The 26,326-nt window shown below is 51.9% G+C and overlaps 1 protein-coding gene across 9 annotated transcripts in view; it reads right to left on the bottom strand.

The window, feature by feature from the left end:
• Positions 1 to 26,326, bottom strand: part of Tnrc18 (trinucleotide repeat containing 18) — a 112,400-nt gene that overhangs the window by 3,198 nt on the left and 82,876 nt on the right. For all 9 annotated transcript variants that reach the window (XM_052754164.1, XM_052754165.1, XM_052754166.1 and 6 more), the window contains 10 exons: positions 24,572 to 24,826; positions 16,586 to 17,013; positions 13,757 to 13,906; positions 13,077 to 13,218; positions 11,094 to 11,211; positions 10,539 to 10,614; positions 10,300 to 10,408; positions 5,497 to 5,613; positions 4,656 to 4,823; positions 2,974 to 4,340 (listed from right to left, as the gene is read on the bottom strand). In XM_052754164.1, the coding sequence (XP_052610124.1) occupies positions 2,974 to 4,340; positions 4,656 to 4,823; positions 5,497 to 5,613; positions 10,300 to 10,408; positions 10,539 to 10,614; positions 11,094 to 11,211; positions 13,077 to 13,218; positions 13,757 to 13,906; positions 16,586 to 17,013; positions 24,572 to 24,826 (2,930 nt within the window). The remainder of the gene's footprint in view (positions 1 to 2,973; positions 4,341 to 4,655; positions 4,824 to 5,496; positions 5,614 to 10,299; positions 10,409 to 10,538; positions 10,615 to 11,093; positions 11,212 to 13,076; positions 13,219 to 13,756; positions 13,907 to 16,585; positions 17,014 to 24,571; positions 24,827 to 26,326) is intronic.

The raw sequence follows: 26,326 nt of genomic DNA, 5'->3' as shown, positions 1-26,326 counted from the left end.
GAATTTTAAATGCTTTAGTAACTTCTGAGCCTTTTCTCCAGCCCTGGCACCCTTTTTTTTTTCTTTTCTTTTTGTTTTGTTTTGTTTTGTTTTTGTTTTTTTAAACAGAGTATCACTATGTAGCCCTGGCTGTCCTGGAACTCTCTATGTAGACCAGACTAGCCGTGAACTCACAGAGCTCCTCCAGCCTCAGCCTGAAGAGTGCTGAGATTAAAGGCGCATGCCACCATTCATGGTGCCACCTTATTTTGAGATAGGATCTCTCACTGAACCTGGATTAATCCATCTGCCACTGAAAATTCAGGAGGGATGGGAGAAGGGAGAAGGGAGAGGGGCAGGCAGGAAAGGAGGGGAGGGGAGAGGGCAGGCAGGAAAGGAGGGGAGGGGAGAGGGGCAGGCAGGAAAGGAGGGGAGGGGAGGGGGCAGGCAGGAAAGGAGGGGAGGGGAGAGGGGCAGGCAGGAAAGGAGTGGAGGGGAGAGGGGCAGGCAGGAAAGGAGGGGAGGGGAGGGGGCAGGCAGGAAAGGAGGGGAGGGGAGAGGGGCAGGCAGGAAAGGAGGGGAGGGGAGAGGGGCAGGCAGGAAAGGAGGGGAGGGGAGAGGGGCAGGCAGGAAAGGAGGGGAGGGGAGGGGGCAGGCAGGAAAGGAGGGGAGGGGAGGGGGCAGGCAGGAAAGGAGGGGAGGGGAGAGGGGCAGGCAGGAAAGGAGGGGAGGGGAGGGGGCAGGCAGGAAAGGAGGGGAGGGGAGAGGGGCAGGCAGGAAAGGAGGGGAGGGGAGAGGGGCAGGCAGGAAAGGAGGGGAGGGGAGAGGGGCAGGCAGGAAAGGAGGAGAGGGGAGAGGGGCAGGCAGGAAAGGAGGGGAGGGAAGAGGGGCAGGAAGGAAAGGAGGGGAGGGGAGAGGGGCAGGCAGGAAAGGAGGGGAGGAATGGAGGGACGCCCACAAAGTGCCCCCTTCCCAAACAGGCCTCATTCTGACATCACTGCACCCCACCTCTCCAGCCTCCCTGAACCTAGGAGCTGATACCACACACAAGCCAGGGTCTCCCCGAACCCCAAGGGAGGTCACCAAGTACCCTCCCCCACCACTGTCATTGTTAATTCCCAACTCCTAAACCTGTCAGGGTGACATAAGGGTGTAGGAAAGAACTTCCGACCAATGGGAGCATCTCCTCGGAGCTGTTCACACAGCCTGGGAACCCTGGGCTAACCATGTGGCTGCGAAGAACAAGCCCAGGGTGGGCCCGTGGACAGGGAAACCACACACACAAGCCTGGCTACCAAGGTTCAGTTATGGATTGCCCCCAAAGGCTCTGGATTAGGTCATGGCTGTCCAGGATGGGGTTACTAAAAGTGGTGAGGATACAGCAAGGCGGGGCTATCGAGGTTATAGGTCACTAAGGTTAGTAGGTCACTAAGGTATGCCCTCAAGGGGATTCAAGGCCTAGGACTCTCTCTTTTTCTTTGCTTCCTGGACACGGTATGGGAAGTTTAGTCCCATATATGCCTCTCCACTATGGCACCCAGCACTTGGCCAGAGATAATGGTGTCTAGCACTGGTCCTGGAGCCCAGATGGCAGAGTGCTCACCATGCACACCCAAAGCCCTGGGTTCCATCCTCAGTATGCCATAAACTGGGCATGGTAGTATATGCCTGTAATCCCAGCACTCAGGAGACAGAGGCAGAAACTCAAGTTCATCCTTGGCTATGCACAGAGTACTTTGTCATTTAGAAGGGTAAGCTGAGTGACACACTGGAGCTCAGGTATGGGGTGGACTGTTCATCAGGAGGGCTGTTACCATACTCCACATGGAAGTTTCCAGAATAGCTGCTGACAATACCCTCGACTGAGAAGTGCATGTACACGTGTACCTTGCCCCATATATATTGCATGTCTGTACACACAGACACATATGACTTTATTTCTGTGTGCAGTGTTCATGTGTCTATGGTCTATTTATGATTGTTACTTTTCTCATTGCTGACCAAATACTTGACAGATTAAAAAGAAGAAAGAAGAAAAAGTTTTTAAAAAGGGAGGAGATTTGCTTTGGGCTCATGTTCTCAGAGGACCTAGTCCATGGTCGTTTGACCCTACGTGCTGGGGCCGCCCACATGGTAATGAGAGAACGGGGCAGAGGTAAGCTGTTCACTTCACAGCTGTACAGGAAAACGGAATGATCAGCGCTAACATATACTCAGGACCCACCCTCAGGGACCTACTTCCTTTAGTCAGGGACCACCTTCCCCAAGTTTCTACATCATCAGACATGGTGCCACTATAGTGGATGAAGTATTCAGAACATGACAGTGTGTGGCTAGTGGGGATGAGATGAGACTTGGCATGCTTCTGCTCAATTCATAACAGCACCCGTGCATGCACATTGCGTGCCTGAACGTACGTCCATGTGAGCACTTGGTGCCCCTGCACAAGCAGGTATGGGCACGTGTGTACACATGCATGTATACTCTTTGTACATGTAGGTGAGTAGATGGGAGACAGTGAGGGTGGGGAGTGCTTGGAACCTGCTCCTGGAAGACCAGCCCTGACTGTCAGGATAGAGGTGGGACCCATGACCCCTGGCCCACCACACTAGGGCTTTTAGCTCAGGGGCTATACCGGGTCTGAGCCAGGCAAAAGGTGTTGACGCGAGTCACTTGCTGCTAAGAAACAGCTTTCCGTTCTCTGACCTTGAGGTTTAAAAGCAGCTGACATTGAGGCAGGTACAATGATGAGCAGGCTAGCTCCTGAAGGGCTTGTAAGGGCCCTCTCTTTCTGGCCTGAGCACCACAGGAGGGCCTATGTGGGTCCCAGTGTCCATAACTTGAGCTCCAAAGGGAAGGTTGTGGAACAGGTTGGGCAAGGCCATGCTATCTATACAGGACATGGACTCTGGACTAAAATGGATTTTGGAACCCAGGGTGCTTTTCTGGACCTCAAGACTAACCCCATCCACGGTTCCCTTCCAGGAAGTTTACCTGAGTGGGCTTGCCAAACCACTTCCAAAGCTGCCGGGCGGGTAGGAAGGCAGCAATTTTAGGCCGGTTCTCCACGGATGGCAGACGCTGCCGCTTGGCCAGCTCCTTGGTGGTAGGCAGGTGCACGCCTTCTCTCTTCTTGGGTCGGCTCTTGGCCCCAGCCCCAGCCTGGGTCTTGGGTTGCAGAGTCTGCTGGGGCTGGGGTGGGGGCTGGGGCAGTGGCTGGGTGACAGGGGGCGCCTTCTTGCCTGGGGAGTGAGCTGAGGAGCGTGCCTTGCTAGGTGGCTTGGACACCTTGGTGGGGAGCGCTGGCTGCGTGGAGGGACTGGCTGCGGGCGCAGGGGTTGCTTCATCATCTGAGCTACAGGAAGAATCCTCGTCTGTGGTGGAAGAGGAGGAGGAGGAGGAAGAGGAGGAAGAGGAAGAGGAAGAGGAGGAAGAAGAGGAAGAGGAAGAGGAGGAAGAAGAGGAAGAGGAAGAAGAGGAAGAGGAAGAGGAGGAAGAGGAGGAGGAGGCAGGAGAAGATGCCCTGGAGCTGGCAGCACTGCAGGTCCGGCCCCCTGCACCCCGGCCGGCCTCCCTGCTCTTCTCAGTGTCTTCCTCGCCTTCTGTTTCAGAACCGCTGCTGCTGCTGCTACTGCTGCTGCTGCTGCTGCTGCTACTGCTGCTGCTGCTGCTACTGCTGCTGCTGCTGCTGCTGCTGCTACTGCTGCTAGTGGTCTCCGACTCCTCGGCCCCATCTTGCTCAGCCTGGGCCTTGTCTGGGCTTTTGGAGTTGCCAGAATCCTCTAAAGGAAGCCCCGGCCCGGGCTCCTGAGTGAGGTCTCCCTCCAGAGCCTTGGGCCAGGTGGCCTTGGGCTCACTGTTGCCAACAGCTGGTGAGTAGCTACCCAGGCTGAGCAACCCCGTGGATTCTGGCCAACCCCCGGGCCCTGGATCTTCCCGCAGGAGCAGGGCCTCTTTGGCCTTCTTGCTTTTGGGGGACATGACCCCCTCATGGTCCAGTTTGACAAGCAGTTCATCCTCTTCCCCTGGCCTCCGGGGACCTTTGGCACCTGACCCCTCGGCAGCCCGAGCCTTCTTGGGTTTGGGGCGAGTGGCAGGCATGGTCACAGGCATGTTGATGAGTGGGGCAGCAGTGGGTGCTGGTAGCTCCCCAAAGGGCTCGGGAGCTGGGCAGCTGGAGAAGGTGGGTGGTGCGGGACTGGGTTGTGCAGAGACTGAGCGAGCTTTGGGGCCTCTGGCCCGCTTGTCCACTGGTTCTGGGGGACTCTTCTTGGAACTTTGGGTGTTGATGGGCTCCAGGGCCAAGGGAGCACTGGGGACCTCATCTGTGGCAGCCCCTTCCTCCAGGACAACAGCTCTGTCTAATAGAGAGACCACAACCAGAGATCAAAGGTAGGACTTACTGCTCGATGAGCTGGGTGGGATCCTGGTCAGAAAGCCTTTGGAGAACCCTGGGCAGGGACCTGGAGGCAAGGCTCCTCCCTGTGTAAGCCCCACAGTAGGTCCTTCAAACGCTTGCCAATTTCTCTAAGCAGTAGGTGAACCCAGGAAAAATTGCCCAGCAGCACAGAATTCTCACAGGACAGAGAGCGGTCTATTCATGGGAAGCCCTGAGCCCCAGCATCTGGTTCCCACAGTGGTCTCATCCCCATCCTCCCAGACCAGGGGTAACTTACCACCCTTGGCTTTGGCACTGGGTTTCCGTCCTCGCCCTCGCGGCTTTGCCCCTGTGGCCTCCTGGGGTGCTGTGGCGGCCCCTTCTTTGCCTTCCCCAGTGTCTTTGCTGGTCTTCCTGCTACGGCGTTTTGCACTGGGCACTAGGAGAGCCGGGGATGGCTCAGCACCTATAGGACAAAGCAGATAGTGGCTCAGGTTCTACTGACCAGACTTTTTGGCATGCAGGCAGAATACCCTGCAGCCAACCCACGTTAGGGAGCTCAGCGGTAGGATCTAGAATCCTCTAGTGATGGAGGTGTGGCTCCATGGTAGAGCTCAGGGGACTCCCTGAGCAGAAGATTCCTGCCCACCCACCAGCATCTAGAGCTTCAGATCTGAAGAGAGGGGCTGGGGTGTGACTCAGTGGTAGAGCACCTGCCTAGAATCCCCCAGTGAGGGGCTGGGGTGTGGCTCAGTGGGAGAGCACCTGCCTAGAATCCTCCAGTGAGGGGCTGGGGTGTGGCTCAGTGGTAGAGCACCTACCTAGAATCCCCCAGTGAGGGGCTGGGGTGTGGCTCAGTGGTAGAGCACCTGCCTAGAATCCCCCAGTGAGGGGCTGGGGTGTGGCTCAGTGGTAGAGTGCCTGGCTAGCTTGTACAAGACGCTGGGCTCCATCCCCAGCAACGCAAATCAAGAGAGAACCAAATGCCAAACTGGGCCCAGAGATAAGTGAAGAGAACCTGGGCAACAACAAGCAGGTAGAATATGCTACAGGGTAGTCAGGCAAGGGTCTGGGTGTGTGGGCCCAGCTGGGGCTTCAGATACCCCCTCTCCACCCCATGCCATAGATTCATCACTCACATTGGATTTTGTAGTCAGGTGGCAAGAGGCGGATGTGTGAGAGGGGGATCCTGCCCGTGTCTCCATCATCAAACTCCACGGTAATCAGGTCTCCATCGTCTTCCAGGTCCAGCAGCCCTGAGGGTAAAGGCTGGTCAGGGAGGCTCCTAGGACTGCAGCCCAGGACACAGAGGCACAGCCTTAGAGGACCCTGGGATGTATACACAGTTGGGCTGGCATGGGCGTTAAGAACCACACAGGTCAAGGACAGAGGGCCAGCTTTCTCATTTCTGGCTCTGTGTCTTAGACTTTAGGGGGTAGAGATGGCTGACTGCACACCTATCTGGGTTTGCTCATACCTAAGACCCTCCCCAAAACCACTTTAAAAGCATTACCAGTACATCAGCTCTGTATATCAAAGACAGGAAGTGGGACATATGTCTACATTCCATAGGGGCAGTCACAGTTGATTGTGGTCTCATGCGAGTCAGGCCAGAGCTACCTCCAAGCCACATCCCCAGCCCTGCTTTCACTCATTTGGTTTTTTCGAGACAGAGTTTCTCTGTGTAGCTTTGGAGCCTGTCCTGGAACTCACTCTATAGCCTAGAATGGCTTCAAACTCAGAGATCCGCTTGCCTCTGCCTCCCAAGTGCTAGGATTAAAGGCATGCGCCGCCACACCCGGCTCCTGTTTTTACTCTTATTTGTTGAGACAGGGCCTCACTTAAATTGCCCAGGCTGGCCCTGAACTCACTCTGTAGCCCAGGGAGGCCTTGATGTTGTGATCCTCCTGCCTCAGCCTCCTGAGTACCCATGTTGGCAGGCCCGTGCCACCAAGTCTGGATAGTTTGGCTTTGACTTTACTGTTCTGGAAGGTGTTGAGGCCAACAAGGCCAAGGATGGAGGAGTCCCCAATACTGAATGAAGGCGTCTGCCTAGCAGGATGAACGGAAAGACTCCTATAGCTCTAGACCGAAGGGTACTGGGTACGTCTGCATACCGAACATGGGGACACACCAACCCCTTCTCAATATGCAAATGCTAAATCCACATCCTCAAAGACGTGGGCCTGGTGGCACCGACCAGTTGAGGAGGAAGAACCTACATGTGCCAGTATTAGGGAATCCCTGAGCAGAAGATTCCACCCACCCACCAACATGCAGAACTCCAGACTGGCTCTCCATCTTTCTCTTTCTCTCTTCACTAAGGATCAATAAAGATGCCAGGACCATCTCTAATAATAAGAAGAAAACTAACCCAGACTAGGAAGAGATGCAGAAGGCGAGAAGGAGCCAAGGGAATCCCAAACAAATGAAAAACACCCTCTGTGAGATTCTTCAAAAACAGATGTGCAGATGGAGCAGAGATTTTCTTGAAAATCAACCCTCAAGGGAGAGAAGAAAGTCAAGACAAGAGTGGGGGTGTGTGCCCGTAACCCCAGCACTCCAGAGTCCGAGGCAGGAGGATCAGGAGTTCCAAGCCAGGCCTGGCCAGAGACTTGGTGGGTAACCGCACTTGTTACCAAGCCTGAAGACATGAGTTGCATCCCCGGGACCCACACAGTGGAAGGAGAGAACAGACTCCTACAAGCTGAGCCCTGACCGCCACATGAATGCCTTGGCATGTATGAGCCTACACTTCATGAACATACATGCACACTCACAGGACTGTAAAACCAGAGACAACGAGAAGACTAAACAGTTCTAAAGAGAGACATGAACAAAAGGAGCCTCCCATAACGATTTAGGGACTAGTTTTGCTGCATGTGTATTAAGTGTGTGTTCCAGTAGGTGCAAGCTCACATGTGTGCACGTGTGTGGAGGCCAGCAGCTGACGTTGGGTACCCTCCCTGACCTCGGTCACCTCATATATTGAGGTGAGTTCTATCACTTGAACCCAGATCTCGGTGAGTCAGCTAATCTAACTAGGTGGCGTGCTGGCTCTGGGGATCCCAGGTCTGTCTCCCACATGTTGAGATTATGGGAAGACCACTATCCTGGAATCTACATGGGTGCTGGGTATCTGAATTCTACTTCCTCACACGTGCACAGAAATTGCTTTACCTTCTGAGCCATCTCCTCAGCCCCCAGATTTAGGAATTACAACATGCTGAACTTACCAAATAATACTGGAAGCTCAACACAAGCAGCATATACAGCCATGTGTGGTGGTGCACATCTTTATTCTGAGCACCTGGGAGGCAGAGGCAAGTGGACCTCTTGTGGGTTCAAGGCCAGCATGGTCTACAGAGTGAGTTCTGGACTAGCCAGAGAGCTATATGGTAAGATGCTGTCTCAAAGTAAAACAAATGATGACTTTGAAAAGGTAAGAGGAAGCCAGGCATGGAGGCACAAGCCTTTAAGCCCAGCACTCAGGAGGCAGAGGCAGGTGGTTCTCCAAGTTCAAAGCCAGCCTAGTTTATAGATAGAGCAAGTTCCAGGACCACTAAGGCTATACAAAGAAATCCTATATTGAAAAACTGAAGAAAAAGAAAGGAAGAAAGGAGGGAGGGAGGGAGGGAGGGAGGGAGGGAGGGAGGAAGGAAGGAAGGAAGGAAGGGGGAAATTATTTCCAATGTGGAATTTATACCCAGCCCAACTGTCTCTATCTAAGGGTAGACTACAGAGATGGTAACACACAAGACCAAATAAACTATCATCCGTGGGCTCTTTCTCTAAAAACTCCCAAGAGGCTCAGCTGGCACAGTGCCTGCCATGAACACACAAAGCCCTGGTTCCATCCCTGGCACTGCACCAACTCGGTGAGATGGCACACGTACTTGGAAGCTGGAGGCAGGAGGGGTCTGAAGGTCAAAGTCTTCATTGTCTACATAGAAGGTTTGAGTCTAGCCTGGGCTACATGAATCCACATCCCCAAACAAATAAGCTACTGAAATATCTGTTAAAATGAAGAGATGAACCATGAACGAAATAGAATGTCACACAGATGAGACCAAGGGGAGCCTTAAGATGCTAGCCAGCTTCAGGCCTGAAACTCCAAGGGGCCCCCCAAGGCAGGCTTGGCCAGCACCTGGTCCTTTATGGTACTGAACAAAGTCTCAGAATGCCAGACTCCTGATAAATGTTTACCATAGTAACATGATTTCTGGTGTTTGATGAGTGACTTATAGATTGCAAAGAAATATCTTCCCAGCTTACCTGTGGCTCCGACTGTCCTGGACACCCTGTTGTTTAATGGTATACTGCCTTTTGGTATGTAAAATGAGAGGTAGCCAAGGGGTGTACGGTGCTTGGCCTTTTGGCCAACACCAATGCCCTGCCCCCATATTTTGGTTTTGGAATGACTAGAGCTGGCTAGAGCTGCTCAAGTATCTGCTTTATGTGTCTGCCTGACACCTTTACCATCTGTCTTCTGGTGCACACATTTGTTTCTTTATTAAGACTTACTCATTTTTATTTATGTTTATGTGCGTGCCTGCATGAGTTTGTATTCCTGCATGCAATCCATGGAGGCCAGAAGAGGACATCAGATCCCCCAAACTGGAGTTACAGACATTTGTGAGCTGTCATATGGGCTGCTGGGAACCCAAAAGCAGTAAGCATCTTCAACCACTGGACCATTTCTCCAGCTCCATATCTGTTTATTCTTTTGGCTTCAAATAGGTATTAACTCATTTGTTTGTATATACATGTCTGTGTGTGTGTGTGTGTGTGTGTGTGTGTGTGTGTGTGTGTGTGTGAGACAGAGACAGAGACACACAGAGAGAGCGCAAGCACGCATGTGCCTGCAGAGGGCAGCAGGTATCCTCAGCTATCATTCTCCACCTAGTCTGTCAAGTCAGGGTCTCTCCCTGAAACCAGAGGCCAACATTTTCTGTGAGCCCAGTGATTCTCCTGTCTCCACACCCTGCAGAGCTGACAATACAAGTGTGTATAGGAAATCCAGCTTGTTACACGGGTGCTGGGATCTGAACTCTGATTTTCATCATGTTGAAGCAAGCATTCTTAGCCTCTGAGCCATCATCCCAGCCCCACCCTATGTATTTCCATCTGCCCATCTTCCACTCTCTGTGGGGTTAACAACATCCCAACTTCCCCATGTGTTGAATACTTCATGCCCAGTGGCTGGCGCTAATATGGGGTGGAAACCTTCAGAAGTGGGGCCTCACCGGAGTAGCAGGTCACTGGGGATTATCTTTTTTGAAGGTTGTACCTGGCATCTGGTCTGCTCACATTCTCTGCTTCCTTTTTCTCAGGTTGTGAGCGGCCTTGGCCACATTGTGGCGCCATGACGCTCTACACTGATACAGACCCAGAATCAACAGAGTTGAGGACCAGAAGAGCAATGTGCCTGCCTAGACTGCAAGTCAAAACAGGTCCTTCTGCCCTGACATCTTCTGCCTGGTACTTCGTCACAGCAATGGAAAATCCACCGTGATACACTGTCGATGGAGAAGGGAGGCCGACTGCGTTCCTTAGCAGCAAGAACAGGATTGTAATGGGCCCACCCCCGTGAACTCACTGTAGTAGTCTCAATAAACTTCATGAGCCAAGTCAGTCAACCCCCAACCGACATGGGAAAGCAGGAGTTGTGACATTCTCTGACAGGATTTGTGAAGGTGAAATACCTTCCCAAGAAGCTGGTGTAGCCAGCCCACAGATCAGATCCCAAGAGCCTGAGTCCTGTGGATTTTATCTGAATAGTACCTGGATCAAGCCATACCAGAAAGCCCTCCCTGGAGTTTAGTTATGCAAACCAGCAACTGCCTCTATAACTAAGCCAGCTGGGAGCTGGCTTCATTAGCCAGATGAACTGAGACCGACTTATTAGGAGCTGGGTGAGCTAGGGAGGAGGGGTGTCTCACCTCGGACTACCGTGCCTGGATAGAGGCAGCGGTATTGCTGGCTCCAGTAGGCAGCGATCCTGGTCCCCTGGGGCAAGAAGCGTGTGGAGGCCGGCCTCACATCTATAATCTGGTAGAGTACAGGGCTGAGGGTCAGAAGGTGACTAGGAAGGGGGTGACCAAGAAAGAGCAAAGCACTTGGCCACAGCCTTGGAGCCCCTCCCTCCAGGCCTTGGAGTCAACTCCCCTCTCCCACTCACCGCCTCCTGCAGTAGTTGCTCCAGGCAGTAGATGTGGGGACGGTTCCCACGCTCGCCTTCCACCACCACACGGTATCTGCAAGGCCAGGGCCAAATGTACAGTGAGGCAGTGGTCACAGAACCCCCTTCCTTCCAGACACTGCCCTGCCACAAACCCAGCCTGCCAGCTCTGCTGCCTGGTCCATGGGATTCAACTTCGGGTGTCTATTAACTTACTAATATGGATTGAGTTCTCACTCTTCCTGTATCCACTTTCTCATTTATATAATTCAGGGGCTGGAAACCATGTCCAATCAGACCCCCAATTCCAAAGGAGAGTTGCACACCTCACTTACCCACGTCCTGCTGGGCCCCAAAAGGCCTGGCTCCACCCAACAGAAGTTGGGGTCTACTCTGGTACAACTCCCAACTACTGGCCTCAGTGACTCACAAGAACCCCTACACTGCTGATCTCCCAGCTCAGACAGGGGAAAATCAACCTGCCCAGGTAGCCTTGAGGCAGAACCAGGCGAGGGTGTGGGAGCTGAGCCAGAAAACCCCACAGAAGTCACTCACATGTCGGGTGAGTGCACTGTTTGCACATGTCCCGCATACAGCAGTTTGTCATCCATAGGGATCAGCACACGTAGGCCATCCTTCAGCTCGTCTTTGTCAATGATGCAGGAGCGGGGGGCTGCAAAGAGGTGGACAGTGAAGGCAGGTAGCATCAGAAGATGTCTAAGGGAGACCATCCCAGGCCTGCCTGGCTGACTCCTCGGGCCCCCTCAAGGAAATGAAGGCTGTGGGGCATCTGGGTAACGTTGTTGGGCATGTGTGTACACGGCTGTCCCAATACACACTGGGTCCCACATGCACATGGGGAGGGGGCAAGCAGTCCCTCTTCCCAGCCTTTACAGACAACTAGGAAGATCTCGGGTAAATGCAAAGCCACGACTAACAAACTCTTTCATCCCCTAGATCAATAAACACTCTTGAGGTCCCAGCTGGGAAGCTCCCTAACAGATATTAAGGGTATCTTCCTCCAACACTGTGCCTAGCCTCTTCTGCCATGTCCTTAGAATGGTATTCTTTTTCTCCACCTGAGCCCCCCCTTTCAAGATGGCCCATCCCGGGGCTCCTTAGGCCCTCCCTTTCTCTTCTCCATAAGACCCTTAGACCTGGTCACTGTCAGTGGTAAACATGAAAAAGAACCCAACTGGGGCTGGTGGTGGTGGCCAGCCTGAGCTATACAGTAAGCTTGGGGCTAGCTGGGGCAACTTAGTGAAATTCCACCTTGAAAAGTTACAAAGAAGGCTGAGGGCAGAGCTCAGTGATAGAGCACCCGCTTAGAATCCTCCAGTGAGGGGCTGGGGTGTGGCTCAGTGGTAGAGCACCTGCCTAGAATCCCCCAGTGAGGAGCTGGAGGCATGGCTCCACCCACCGCACACAGCCTACTTAGAATCCAAGAATAAGGGACACCCCTGGAAGCAATGTCTGAGGATGTGTGAAGCTCAAATATAAATAAATGAACAAACCAAACAAACAAATAAATAAAATCAGGCAGCTCTGGAGTCTGGCACTGGAAGAAAAACCCACTTCTCCGCCCCATGGGCTTCTACCTCCATGCTCATGGGCAGAGGAAACAGCAAACTCTGTAAGTTGGCCAGCAGAGAACAGAATGCCAGCTCCGCAGAGACGGGGACCCCCTGGTCCTCAGTCATCCCCTTGGGCCCTGGCTGCACCATTCTTATCCTTGTACTGTGCCATGCATGACCATCCCGGCAGGGTGCTATGTACCCTCACACCCCATCGCATGCCCTCAGCATGCCCGCTGAGGGCAGCCCTGCCCCCTAGACACGTATGTGAGGATGGAGATGGCTGCTCCATCACCAGAATGACTAAGACACCCAGACAGGGGCAGCCTAACTCTTCTTCCAACCTGCTCCCCACAGTTCACATCCATCATTCCTCCTCCTAGAACAGACCACAGGATCCAAGTAACCTCCTCAGAGCATCCTTAAAGCACCTCTAAACTGTAGCCAAACTCAAGTGTGTGGTCGCTCACACTTCTGGGACCCATTGTACACACAGCTCCTCTGTGGACCCCAAACATCAGCCCTCACCTCTTCCTGCCTCCATCCTTATGCATCTGCACATATGACCCACCCCCCACATTCCGTCCATTCTCCCACCTAATGTTCATCATGCTCTAAGTTGTCTCTGTCATCGTTGTGTCCCGCTCCCCACCCCACCCCTGTCCTCATCCCCACTGTTGCTCCAAAGGTAGCTGAAGCTCTCTGCCAGCAGCTTCCTGCTTGTCTCCCTGCCTCCTGCACAATTAGGTTTACAGTAAGACATACACTGAGCCCCTTACTGAGACACTGCTTGTGTCTCCTTGCCAGCTCCAAGGTCAACATGTTATTGGCCTACCCCATCCCTCTCCATCCACACCACAGGCTGGCTGAGCTGCCCAGGCTTTGGGGCTTTACCTTGGGCTGAGACCTAAACACTTTAGGTAGCGCCCCCCCCCCCACCCCCACAGACTCTTAGAGCACTCACCTGGGGTCAAAGGTCGCTCTGCAGCCCCACCTCGGGGCAAGTGCTCATCCTCAGAGAAACTTGAGTCCTGATTGGGTTCAAAGTCCTCCTCTGCCGCCATACACTCCATCAGTTTACTCACAGCACCCCCTTTTCCTCGGTTCTGGGAGAGAACGGGCACACTGATAGCTCTGCACAAGGCATGGGTCATCCCATCATTCTGGGAACATTCCTTGGACATCCAGGGCCATGGTTAATTTGCAGAGGTAATGAATATGAGCACTGTGGCCCAAGCCTTGTGTACTCAGCACAGTACCTGGTACTCAGTGCTCAGTAACCTCTCCTCATGTGATCACAGCAGACACCTTGGCCTCCGCCTTAGAGAAACTGAGCTCTAGCTATGTATAATGAAGTTGAGGGAAAACAGGGCTATGGCGACGGCACAGCCAGGCACACCATGGCCCTCTGTCAACAGAGAAAAGCCTCAGGACTCCCAAGGGGAGCACCGCTGAGGGACAGGTCTCAGGACAGTAGTTCGGGTGTCCCTGGGTTCCCGATTCGATAGGAGGCGTGGCTGAGAACCGAGCTGGCACAACCACGCCACAGCATGGGGGGGGGGGGGGGCGGCGCGACAATGACAGTGAACTAGGAGCATTGCATGCCCACACCTGGAACTGAGCCCCAATCCAGCCTCAATTTACCTCCTTCTTCACCTCCTTCCCTTTGGCCTTGGCCTTGCTCCGTTTGGCGGTCGCCAGGGGCCCTGTGTGAGGCGCCCTGGAGTCAGGCAGGGTGGAAACACGGGCTGGTGGCAGCGTGGCTGCTGACCCAGCCTCTTTCCCTTTCTTCCTCTAGAGAAGAAAACAAAAGGTAGAGATGTCAGAAGGCACAGAGGGCCCAGGCTGCTCAGACGAGGAGGTGGGCGGAGGAGACACAGCTCCCAGAACGCATTACAAAGTCCAGGCCTTTTTTCTTCAAAGAAAGAATATGAAATGATGCCTTTTCACCCGGAAGGCTGGCGTGGATGTTGTCTAACAACCTGGTGGTCTTTTGCTATTCTACAGAGCAAAATGCCCCAATATGCTGGGGCATTATTTAAGTCCTTATCCTGAGCTTAGTCTCTCAGTGAAAAGAAGCCTTCCTTATGAAAGAGGTCCCAGGTCTTTGCATCCTCCATCAACAGAGTCCATCCCTATGCTTATTTACAAACCCTTCTCTTAGGCCCTGGCCCTGAGCTCTGTTCATCAGCCAATAGGACTCATTCTTAAGGCCACAGATGCTTTGCTCCTTTGAAAGGGAGTTGAGATGTAGCCACTCCAGAAGCCTTGTTGTAATAACTGTCACATGGAAATCTGTGCTTAAACGTGTAAGAGAAATAAACAGAGACGTCAGACTCTGGGAGTTTTGACCCAGAGTGTATGTGAGTAAGAGCGTGTTTGTGCCAAGTCTGCCAGAGTCACTTCTCTCCTTACACAGTGTAGGCTCCAGGGACTGAACTCAGGTTGTCAATGGTCAGGCTTTAATTGCCTTTACACATCCAGCCATTTCACCAGCCCTCTTAATGAATTTCTATCATTACTGTATATTTTATTGTACCAACAGACAAACAAAAAAAAGTGCTAAAATGTGAGAGTTTATGCAACAACACTATCGGCAGCCTGAATATCATTACAGAACTTTCCAGAAGCACACACAACCAGGTAACCATGCAGAAATATTTACATATGAGCTTTTTGTTTTCCTTACTGGGGATGTTTCATAAGCCCAGAGCCTTGGGCATGTTAGGAGAGAGCTTTACTGCTAAGCCATGCCTCTAGCCCCTCACTGGGGGATTCTAGGCAGGTACTCTCCCACTGAGCCACACCCCAGCCCCTCACTGGGGGATTCTAGGCAGGTGCTCTACCACTGAGCCACACCCCAGCCCCTCACTGGGGGATTCTAGGCAGGTGCTCTACCACTGAGCCACACCCCAGCCCCTCACTGGGGGATTCTAGGCAGGTGCTCTCCCACTGAGCCATGCCCCAGCCCCTCACTGGGGGATTCTAGGCAGGTGCTCTACCACCGAACCACGCCCCAGCCCCTCACTGGGGGATTCTAGGCAGGGGCTCTACCACTGAGCCACACCCCAGCCCCTCACTGGGAGATTCTAGACAGGTGCTCTACCACTGAGCCACACCCCAGCCCCTCACTGGGAGATTCTAGACAGGTGCTCTACCACTGAGCCACACCCCAGCCCCTCACTGGGAGATTCTAGACAGGTGCTCTACCACTGAGCCACACCCCAGCCCCTCACTGGGGGATTCTAGGTAGGTGCTCTACCACTGAGCCACGCCTACTGTGTCTTACTGAGGAATCCTAAGTAAGCACTTCACAGCTAAGCCATGCCTCCAGCTTTTAGCCTTTTTAAAAACTGTGGAGCAATACACATACCACCTACAGGCAAGCACTCTCTATTTTGTTTTGTTCAACCCAGATTCACAAAAGTCCTATTAGAAAATGTCTCCTCTGAGGACCTCTGGTATCTACAGAGGCTCTGCTTTGCAGGGGGCTGTCTCATAGCATCCAGGGACCAGCTTTATTTAAGTACTCACTCAAATGCTATCAAAATCCAACAAGAGCAATAATAAAAACCTTACCAATGAGTTCTAGCAGCCATATTCCTGGAAGGGCATTTAAAACGGCTTAGCTGCTGCCCAGCCACCTGTAGATGTGTGTGAGACTTTCCAGGGCTCTGCAGTGAAGAACCTCCTCCTGGCTATCTCAATATAGAGATCTAGACACTCTGCCCTGCAGGTGGGATGGGAACTGACCAATGTCTTTCCAAATAAAGAACTGGAAATAACCTAAGTGTCCCACAAACTGTCACAGGTGACACCCACACGTGCTGCCATTATAAGCCTCTGCCGAAGGCTTGGAGTTGAACGCCACGGCTTAGGGAGCCAGCACACTGAAACCTTGCTTTAAGCCTTGAGACAACAAGCATGTGTCAGTGGCAGAAGGATTAGAAGTTCAAGGTCAGCCTGGGGTACACGAGATCCCGTCTAAAAATCTAATCCAGAGCTGAGAGGTGGCTCCGTAGATAAACGAGCTTTTCATGCAACCCTGGTGGCCTGTGTTCGGAGCATCAGGACCCACACATGAGTCAACAGAGAGAATCAACTATACCAAGTTGTCCTTCGGCCTCACATACACAGACCCACCCAAACACACACACACACACACACACACACACACCAATCAAATAATCCAAGTGCTGGGGTTACATATAAGAGTCAGCAAACTCAGAAACCTGTTCCTTATAAATTGTTTGTGTTGGCTATTTTGTTATAGTTAATACAGGTCCCAGATATTTATTTACATTTTTAATTATTATTCTTAGATGATGGGTAACAGACTAAGGCCCTTTGTCAGGGACAGGAGAAGAAAACAAGGTTCCTTTTGACCATCAAACATGGTGGGACCTTCCAAAGGCATACTGCTAACATCAAAGCCACAGGATGGACACCGGGGGACCTGTGCTGAGCCTTTACCTTCCTGGGGTCCTTCCTGTCCTTGGCTCGGCCAGTGTCCTTGCGTGGGCTTGGGGCACCACCCTTGCCACAGCGGCTGGGCTTGGGTGCTGGTGCTGTGTTGCTGGGTGCCTGGACTGCGGCTGTGGCATCATGTAAGAAGATACGCTCGCTCCTGCGTCTCGTCCACAGGTCATCATCACTGGCCTCTGGCCCAGCCTCGAAGCCAGGTTCCTTGGGGCCACGTATCTTCCGGGCTCTGCGTCCCTTCTCTGAGGCCAGCTTGGTTTTGTCTGGGCTGGTGGGACCGGAAGCCCGGGTACCAGGTACAGGGGCAGCCATAGACTGGCCTGGCTCCCCAACCCCTTTCTTGGGCCTCAGCAGCCCAGCAGGTGACTGCTTGGGAACCTTGACTTCACTCTCTGAGTCTGTGTACTCGAACTCTGCGCCTAGATGTGGAAAGGAGGAGTTAGGGGCTGGTGGGTAGGGTCTCCATGGGCCTTCCCGTTCACTTGGGTCTGCAAGTGAAGAAATCCACAGACCCATCCCACCCAGCAGCACACTCTCCTGATACCAGAGAGAAAGACAAGGGCTTGCCCAAGTCCCCTATCCCCTACTCCATGGCTGCTCCCCACCCCTTACTCCAAGAGCACTGCTAAAATATGTAGGCCGTAGGCCCACATGTACCTCTCTACACAGCCTCTCAGAAAACGCAGAAACCAGGAACCAGGTTGGTGTGAGGGCTGCACAGGGAGGCGGGGTGGGGGTGGGGGTGGGCGTGGAGTCGGGGTAGCCCCAAGCCTGAGGCCCATCTTCCCGCCTCCTGGACAGATTCCCTTCCTGCTCTTGGGGTCTTTAGTCACCCAGGCCCACTCTTTGCTGGGAGGCTCCTCAGGTCCCTCCCCTCATCCTCAGGTGACTTAACATTTCCCTACACAACGGGGACCCTTATGCCATGCCCTGGATCTCTCAGACTCTGTTCCCTCAGCCCAGGGCACAACAACCTTGACTTGGGAAACACAAGCATGCTATGACCCACCTGATCCCCCATTGTCTCTGTTCACAGTCCCTCTGAGAGCATAACAATCCTTCCCTGTACTTCTGGCCTCTCCATCCACATTGTAGCCTATCCTAGCCTGCCCTGGTCTAAAAATAGCTCTCTTGAGGTCTCTTTGTTGAGTTTTCTTGGGGTCTCTCTCCTGTTCCCAAACCTCAAATTAAGCACAGAGCCAGCACCCAGGGGCAACATTCAGGGGGCTCAGTCAGTGGCATGTCTCTTTGAAACAAAGGCTAAAAGGGATGTCTATCATCACACAGACCAGATAGCTTGTTGGGTTGACAGTCCTCTAGAAGGCCAGCAAAGGAGCTGAGGGCCCAATCCCAGCCCTACTAACTCCCAGGCAGTTTATTCACAGGGATCCCCATGGGAGGCATAGCCCTCTCAGAGGAAGCTACAGTGGCAGGGATGGGGGGAGAGGGGGAGCTTGTGAGAAGTCCCTTCGAAGTTTAAAGAGCTTGTTAATTAACTTGTTAATAAGCTTCTCCCTGATGAAATATGCAGGGAAGGAGCTGGCGGTGGAGGGAGGGGGGCATTCCTGCACATGAGGAGGGTTCAGGCCATAGAACTCAGGCTTGTGGAGCTTTGAGGGCTTTGGAGTGTGGCACAGTAGTAAGAGAGTTGCTAGCCTTTAGCTGGGTAGTGGTGGCGCACGCCTTTGATCTCAGCACTCACACAGGAGGCAGAGCCAGGCAGATCTCTGAGTTCGAGGCCAGCCTGGTCTACAGAGTGAGTTCCAGGACAGCCAGGGCTACACAGAGAAACTGTCTCAAAAAAAAAAAAAACCCAGAAGAGTTGTTAACCTAGCATGTAGGAAGCCCTGGGTTCCATCCCCAGCAGAGCATAAAACCTGCCTGGTGGTGCAGGCCTGTAATCAGCACCTGTGAGGCAGAGGCAGGAGGACTGGAAGTTCAAGGTCATCCTCAATATATGCAGTCCCTTGTGGAAACACTAGGACATTGGAGAAAGTGCTCTTGGAAGAAGAGCATGCAGCTACAGAAGTCAGATCTCCACCTTGCACCCCCTAATCAGGAATTTGGAGCAAGGTGGAAGTATGGGGTGTGTGTGAAAAAGAAATGAATCCTGATCTCAGAAATCAGGAAAGAGAAACCTAAAGAGTAGGAGAGAGGCCATATCAAACTCTGTCGAGCCACCCCTCAGACTATGAGCCCTACAGTCAACCACCCACAGAACAGACCCAACGCAGCTCAAATGACAGAAAAAACTGACCTGGAGGCCAGGGAGATGGTTAGGGCTTGCAAGCTTAAGGACCTGGGTTCAATTCCCAGAGCCTACGTAAAAAAGCCAGGTGTGGCAGGTACTTGTAACCCAAGAGCTGGGGGTGCAGAGGCAGGGACTCTGGCCTACTTAGGAAGTTGCAGCCAGTAAGAGGTGCTGTCTCAGAAAAGGTGAGCAGCACCTGAGGAACAGTACTGGAGGTTATCCTGCAGCCGCCACACACCACATGCATGTGTGCTCTCGCACACACACGCACGCACACACACACACACACACACACACACACACACACACACACACACACACACGCAACTTGAACAAAGACTAGAGACACCGAACAAGCCCTGGCAAGTCTCCATCTGCTGAAAGAAGAGAAATATTCACTTCAGAAAAATAAAGATGTTCTCACTCTGACCAACTTCTCCATAATGCTCGGCACACAAACCCACACTTCCTTGACAAAGGAGACATAAAGAACTTGACCCTAAGAAGCCAACACTGGGGCTGACAAATGAGCTCTTTGATGATGTCTCAGTAGCTAGGCATGGTGACTTATGCCTGCAACCTGAGCATCCACAAGGCTGAGAGAGGAAGAGAGGAATACCTCAAATTTCAGTCTAACCTGGGCTACAGAATGAGAGAAAAAAAAAAAAAAAAAACCACAATTCATATCCCCACCCCCACTCCCACCTCTGTCTCAGGTAGCCTATGTTAGCCTCAAACTCACTGTGTCAGCCTCAAACTCACTGTGTCAGGATGACCTTGAACTTCTGAGCTCTAGAGTAATGTGCACCATCACACTTAGCTTATGTGTGGGTGAAACAGAGTTCTGTGCATGCTAAACAGTCTACCAACTGAGCCAAACCCCCAGCCCCCAAATCAGTTTTCAACGCATGGAAATTTCACTAAAGAAATAAGACCCTCCCAAAAAAAAAAAGAGAGAGAGAGAGAGAGAGAGAGAGAGAGAGAGAGAGAGAGAGAGAGAGAGAAAAGAAATGAGACCATTGAAGAAACAAATTAACTGGAAACTGCAGTATTGGAAATAAGAAATTTGCTAAAGAGACCTAGAGCTGAATGGCTCTGATTAAGACAAGTCCTTATAGGTCAATTCAGCTGCGATCCAATCACCTAGGAAGAGTCTCAAGGAGGGATTGTCTAGATCAGGTTGGCCTGTGGGCATGTCTGTAGGGTATCAGTCTTCATTATGTTAACCGAGGTAGGAAGATCCAGCCCACTGTGGGTGGCACCATTCCCTAGGAAGACGTAAGTAAGCTGAGCACCAGAGCTCATGCAGTCATTTTCTTCCTGCTCTTAACTGTGGTTGAAATGTAATCAGCTATGTGACATTCCTGCCACCTTGACTGTCCTGCTTTGAGGAGCTGCAAACTGGAACCGTGAGCTACAACAAACTCCTTCTTCCCCCTAAATTGTCTTTTATCAGAATAGTGTATCACAGCAACAGGAGTGTCATCAGGCCAGCCAATAAGCTAGCTCAGAGGGTCAAGATCCTTGTTACACAAGCTTAGTCAACTTAGCTTGATCCCCAGGACCCATGTAAAGGTGGAAGGAGAAAACTGAACCTATGAAGTTGTCCTCTGACCTCCACACACATGTAGTGGTACACACATGCATGCACATACATGCGCGTGCACACACACAATCATAATTAAAAAGAAATAAACAGGGCTAGAAAGATGACTCAGAGGTTACGAGCATGTACCACTCTTACAGAGGACCCAAGTTCAGTTCCAAGCATCCATATGGGAGGTTCACTATAACCATTTTTAACTCCAGCTCCTGGCCTCGGTGTGCACCTGCACTCGTGTGCACATTCTCTCTCCCCTCTCACTCTGTGCGTTCTCTCTCTCTCTCTCTCTCTCTCTCTCTCTCTCTCTCTCTCTCTCTCTCTCTCTCTCTCTCTCTCTCTCACACACACACACACACACACACACACACACACAGTTAAAAAAATAAATACTTAAAAACAAAAAGGAAAAGGTTTATTAATTCCCCAAATCACTCAGCAATTCAAGTATAGAAGAATTAAAAATATTTACACACACACACACACACACACACAAAACCACCTGCGCACGCACACACAAACACCTGCACACAGACATCTAAAGCAGCACTTGCTATAAAAGCCTAAAAATGAGCTGGGCAGTGGTGGCGCACGCCGTTAATTCCAGCACTCGGGAGGCAGAGGCAGGTGGATCTTTGTGAGTTCAAGGCCAGCCTGGTCTACAGAGCGAGACCCAGGAAAGGTGCAAAGCTACACAGAAAAACTCTGTCTCGAAACACCCTCCCCCCCCAAAAAAAAGCCTAAAAATGGAAACAACTGAAATATGCATCAACTCCTGAGTAAATGTGGTACAGAAATATACCATGTGACATATAAAACAATGAAGTCCTAGCAACTGTTACCACACAGATGAACTTCAAAACCACTGTAGTGAATGAAAGAGGCCAAACACACAAGGCTATGTATTACAGGGTCTCATTTCTACACGTCAGAAACAGGTAAATTCAAAGAAATAGTTGATTAGAACTAAAGGATTTATTTGCTTGTCTGTTTGAAAAGAGGGAAGCTGGTATGTGCACAGCTGTGTATTGAGATCAGAAGACAACTTTCAGGAGTTGGTTCTCTCCATCACACTCACTGTGACATACATGTCCATATGTACACATCACTTACACCATAATACATCTTTAAAAATTAAAAAGAAAGAACACAAGGATGTAATAGCAGATAAAAATGGATTTTAGAACAAGTCATATTCTCTGGGGGGAGAAAGAAACACTTCGTAACAATGACGATCAAGAGGGTAACAAAATAATCAAAAACATGTATGCACTCAACAACAGAGCTACAAACACGTAAAGCAAAACTTGGTAGAATTAAAAGAAGCAATAGCGAAGTCTGCAAATTACAGCTGCAGATCTTAGTGCCTATCTCTAGCAAAATGATGGAAAGAGTAAATCTGAACTACACTGAATCACACTGGCATGACTAATAGTTAATAGGCTATCAGTACATATTTCGTGTTTACTTCCTAGGAAGCACGAGAGCTTCAGATTTTCTTTTCATTGAAATGATTCAACGTGCTTTCCAACTAGAACAGAATACAAGCAGAGATCCACAAGATGGCCAAGCAACTACTGTCTGAGAATAAATAACTTTCTGAGTCATCATGGATCAAAGGAGAAATCGCAAGAGAAACTTAGAATGATTCCTAAATAACGAGAATACCAAAAGCATCAAAATGCGTGAGATGCATCTGAAGCTGTGTCTTCAGAGAAGTCTTATATCTTTGAACAATGTTTCTACTGGAAAAGAGTAAGGTCTCCAATCAACCACAAGTGTCTACCCTGCAAAACAGGAAGTGGCTGCCAATGATTGACACGCCCCAAGAACAGGAAGCAAAGAACAGAAATCAATGAACCCAGGCTGGTGCTGTGGCTCAGCAAGTAAGGAAGCTTGATGTCAGGCCTGATGACCTGAATCCCCAACCCCTGGAACCCAAACTGTGGAGAGAACCAACTCCCGAAGCCTGGCTGTCTTCTGATCTTCGCACAAGCACCATAGGAAGTCCAAACACACATACATACAAAATAAATATAAAAAAGAATGAAAGAAGGGGGAAGGGATTAATGCAGCAGTCAAGTTCTATCCAGACTGATCAAGGAGTGTATCAGCAATAAAAGAAATAAATTACTACAGAACCTACATTCAAAGCGGGGGCGTGACTGGAGAGATGGCTCGGTGGTTGAGAACACCTGCTGCTTTTCCAGAGGACCTGGGTTCAACCCCCACCATCCACATGGTGGTTCACAACCATCTGGAACTCCATCTATCTCCAAAGAATTGATGCTCTGTCCTGCCCTAAGGGTGCACAAACCTACACGCGGGCAAAAGACCCACATCCATATAATAGCGGCTGGAGAGAGTGTTCAGCCGTCAAGAGTGCTTGCTGTTCTTACAGGAGTCTTGTTCAGCATTCATGTTGGCTTCCATGGTAAGACGCAGTCTAGTGATCTAGTAACAGGCTATATGTGTGATACTGCAAGCTGGATACGATTGAGTAGGTATTGAGACACTTGTGTCTCTAAAAGACATTAAGAAGCAAACTACCCCGAGGGAAACCTTTGTTAGTATTTGCCAGTGGTGATGTGACCCAACAGACACTCTAAGAGGTTAAAACATCTGCTATCTTCAATGGCTGCTCAGAATCACACGTGACTGGGGGCATCTAGAGAATGCCCACGGGAAGGTTTCCTTTTGAAGCTCGAAGCTGCCGCTGGAGAAATCTGGATGTAGGGGATACCACAAAACGAATGGGAGGAGAGGTGACCCACACTGTGTCTGGTTCAGAGGATGACACACCAAGCACCAGACGACCTCCATTCATTTTCTATTAAAATGCCCTAAGGCCTCAAGCCGAAGGAAAGGAAGATTCAGGCTCAAGATGCTTTGGTACAACTTCCAGAAGGATGCATACTCCAAGGCAAGACCTGAGCAAACTACATGCCAGGAAAATGGAGAAGGGGTTGAAAAGCATGAACAAACAACAGGGGGCCAAACAAGATGGCTCAATAGAAAAAGGTGCCTGCCACCAAGCCTGACGACCCGAGTTCAATTCCCGGAACCGCTGACCTCAGCATTGTCTGCTGCGGCATGCATGCACCCAGACACACACAGGCAAAATCAACAAAAGTACAACTGAAAGGCCTCCTGCCTGCTCCTCGGCCCCCACTTGAGACAGGGACCCATATATCCTAGGCTGGCCTCCAAGTTGCTATGTTGAACTCCTGATCATCCTCCTGCCTCCTAGGTGCTGGGATTACGGGCACGCACCGCTGTATCTGGTTTATCGATGCCGGAGATAGATAGAATGCAGGGTTCCATGCAGGCCAAGCAAGCACTCTATCCACTGAGCGACATATCACCAGCCGCAGCAAAGGACACCTGGGACTCATCAGGGACAGAGGATTCAGGATATGATGACAGGGTCAGCCTGAGCCTCCTGCCCCAATTAATGTCATGCCCTCAGTCCACTAAGGCAGCCTGCCAACCCTGACTCCTTCAGCTGCTAGCTCCAGGCCATCGAGGCCACCCCTTTGCCTCGCTGGACTCAGAGCTTCTCCAGTGACCTGGACACAAAATGTCTCCCCTTCTCCTCCTTCTGTACCCATCACTCTTTCTCTCCCTAGAGATTGCTCCCTAGAGTGGCTCCTGTCCCCAAGCCTGGGTCATGGCCTTCCCTGAGCTCCCGGAGACCCTCTAGATACCAGCTTCTACTTTTTTTTTTTTTTTTTTTTTTTTTTTGGTTTTTCAAGTCAGAGTTTCTCTGTGTAGCTTTGGAGCATGTCCTGGAACTCACTCTGTAGACCAGGCTGCCCTCGAACTCACAGAGATCCTCCTGCCTCTGCCTCCCGAGTGCTGGGTTTAAAGGCGTGCACCACCACCGCCTGGCAATACCAGTTTCTTTAATGACATCATGAGGGTGAAGAAAGCTGTTCTTATGTGACCCTGGGCACCCCTCCTAGAAGGTAACAGCCCAAGAGGATCAACCAGCCCTACTCTGTTCAGGTACGGGCTGAGTCAGGTGACACAAGCGCCACCCAGCCCTCTCACCCACCACTGAGCCTCAGTCTCCTTATCTTTGTGATGGGCCTGCAGTACCCACCTCACAGCCAATGGCACTCACCCATCAAGTTCTGCCGTTCCTCCTTCTTGCGGGCCTTCTGCTCGGCTTCCAGCTGCACCACAGACAGAGGTGGTCCCACCACAGGGCTGGGGAGGGCGCTGGCCGCAAAGCGAGCCAGCAGGCCCAGCCCACTCTCCTCCAGGCCCGGCGACAGGGCCTGTTCCCCGGCACCCAGCCTATAGCTACCAACGGCTTCCTCTTCCTCTTCTTCCTCCTCCTCCAGCTCTTCCTCCTCATCCTCTTCTGAGCTGTCATCTGGCATGCAGAAAACAAGGAACAAATCAAGGTCCTGACCTGGGTGCATGCTGCCCCCACCTCCTCCCACCACCCACCCTGGCTCCAGTCTCTGTCCTCACCAAGGGCCTCTGGGGGAGGGAGGGTCCAGAACCAGCCCACAGTCCCACCCACGGCCCAAGGCCACACAGGGGCAGCCTGGGCAGCCTGGGGAAGGGGGACGGGTGGCTCTGGGTGTCAGGATGGGCTTCTGGGAGGGCAGCACCGACATGCACCTGTGCTGTAGGCGGGGGACAGACACAGATGGACAAAGACAGGAGACAGCGCTCGTCACGGTCCACACACGCACACACACGCCCCGACATAGACATGGAGGCTGAGGAAGGAAATAGGAAAGAAGAGAGGCAGAGGAGGGGAGAAGAGAAGGGAGGGCTGGGCTCAGGCTGGAGGAGCTAGACAAGGGGCCTATAGCATTTTGGCCAGGCAGAGGTGGGAGGCGGGGAGCTGTTAGCAGAAAGCAGAATTTGATCTCTCCTTCCTGGAGACTAGGGGGCCCTGGTAGTTTAATACCAAAACAGAGCTAGAATCTAGCACCCCCATGCTAAGGAGCCTCTCTGAGCCTGAGGTGACCCTCCAGCCCATCAGCCTGGTTAGGAGGGTCCACAAAGGATCCCATGTGGCATGGCCTGTTATGGTAGCACATGCCTGTGGTCCAAACACTGACGCTGAGGCAGGAGGAACTCACAGTTCAAGGCCAGCCTGGGCTACACAGTAAGACCCAGTTTCAAAAAGAAAAAACAAGAAACAGTGTCAGCTATGGATCTGGGCTCAGACTACCCTGGGGGTGGGCAGACCAGTCCACTCAGAAGTAGGGATGTAAGCCCCCCACCCCACCCCCCACAAGGCCAAGCCCTCAGGCAGCAGTTCAGGCTAAAGATGTCCAGTCCAGATCTTTGCTGGGTAAGAGGACAACTTCACCCCAGAAACGGGCTCCGCTGGCTCAGGGGCTGGCATCCCCTGCTAGGCTGGGCAATGGGGCTGACAGAAAACAACCTAACCGTCAGCACTACTCTGCACAAGCAACCAACTTCTCCACTAGAGTGAGGACACCCTAAGGTACAGACTGGCTTAGGACCTTCCAAGAGAAATGGCACCAAGGAGCAGGTGGCACCAGGTGTGAAATGCCTCCAGGGCTTGTGAACTGGGGCCCAAGCAGGGCTGGGCGGCAATGGCTAGATACACTCATCCCAGATGTGAGGGCTGGACATAGTGGTCAAACACTGCTTTTCCTGCTAAAGTCCACATCACAGCTTTGTTAGATCAACTAGTGGCTGCAGCTGGCGCCAGCAGTGCCAGAGGGTGGAGGCCTGAGCCGCCTGTCTAGGGCAGGGAACCTTAGCTTCTGCCGGGCCAGCCAGGTTGGGAGGGGAGGTGGGAATAGCTAAGGAGGGTCTGCATAGGGGCTGGAGAGAGGGAAGCAGAGAGAGGGAGGGAGAGAGAGAGAGAGCAAGTTGGTTAAGA

The sequence above is a fragment of the Peromyscus californicus genome, unplaced genomic scaffold, assembly GCF_007827085.1.
Source record: "Peromyscus californicus insignis strain IS unplaced genomic scaffold, ASM782708v3 Scaffold_2__1_contigs__length_46816999, whole genome shotgun sequence".
Taxonomy (NCBI): domain Eukaryota; kingdom Metazoa; phylum Chordata; class Mammalia; order Rodentia; family Cricetidae; genus Peromyscus; species Peromyscus californicus.
This window is presented reverse-complemented; position numbering and strand designations above follow the sequence as displayed.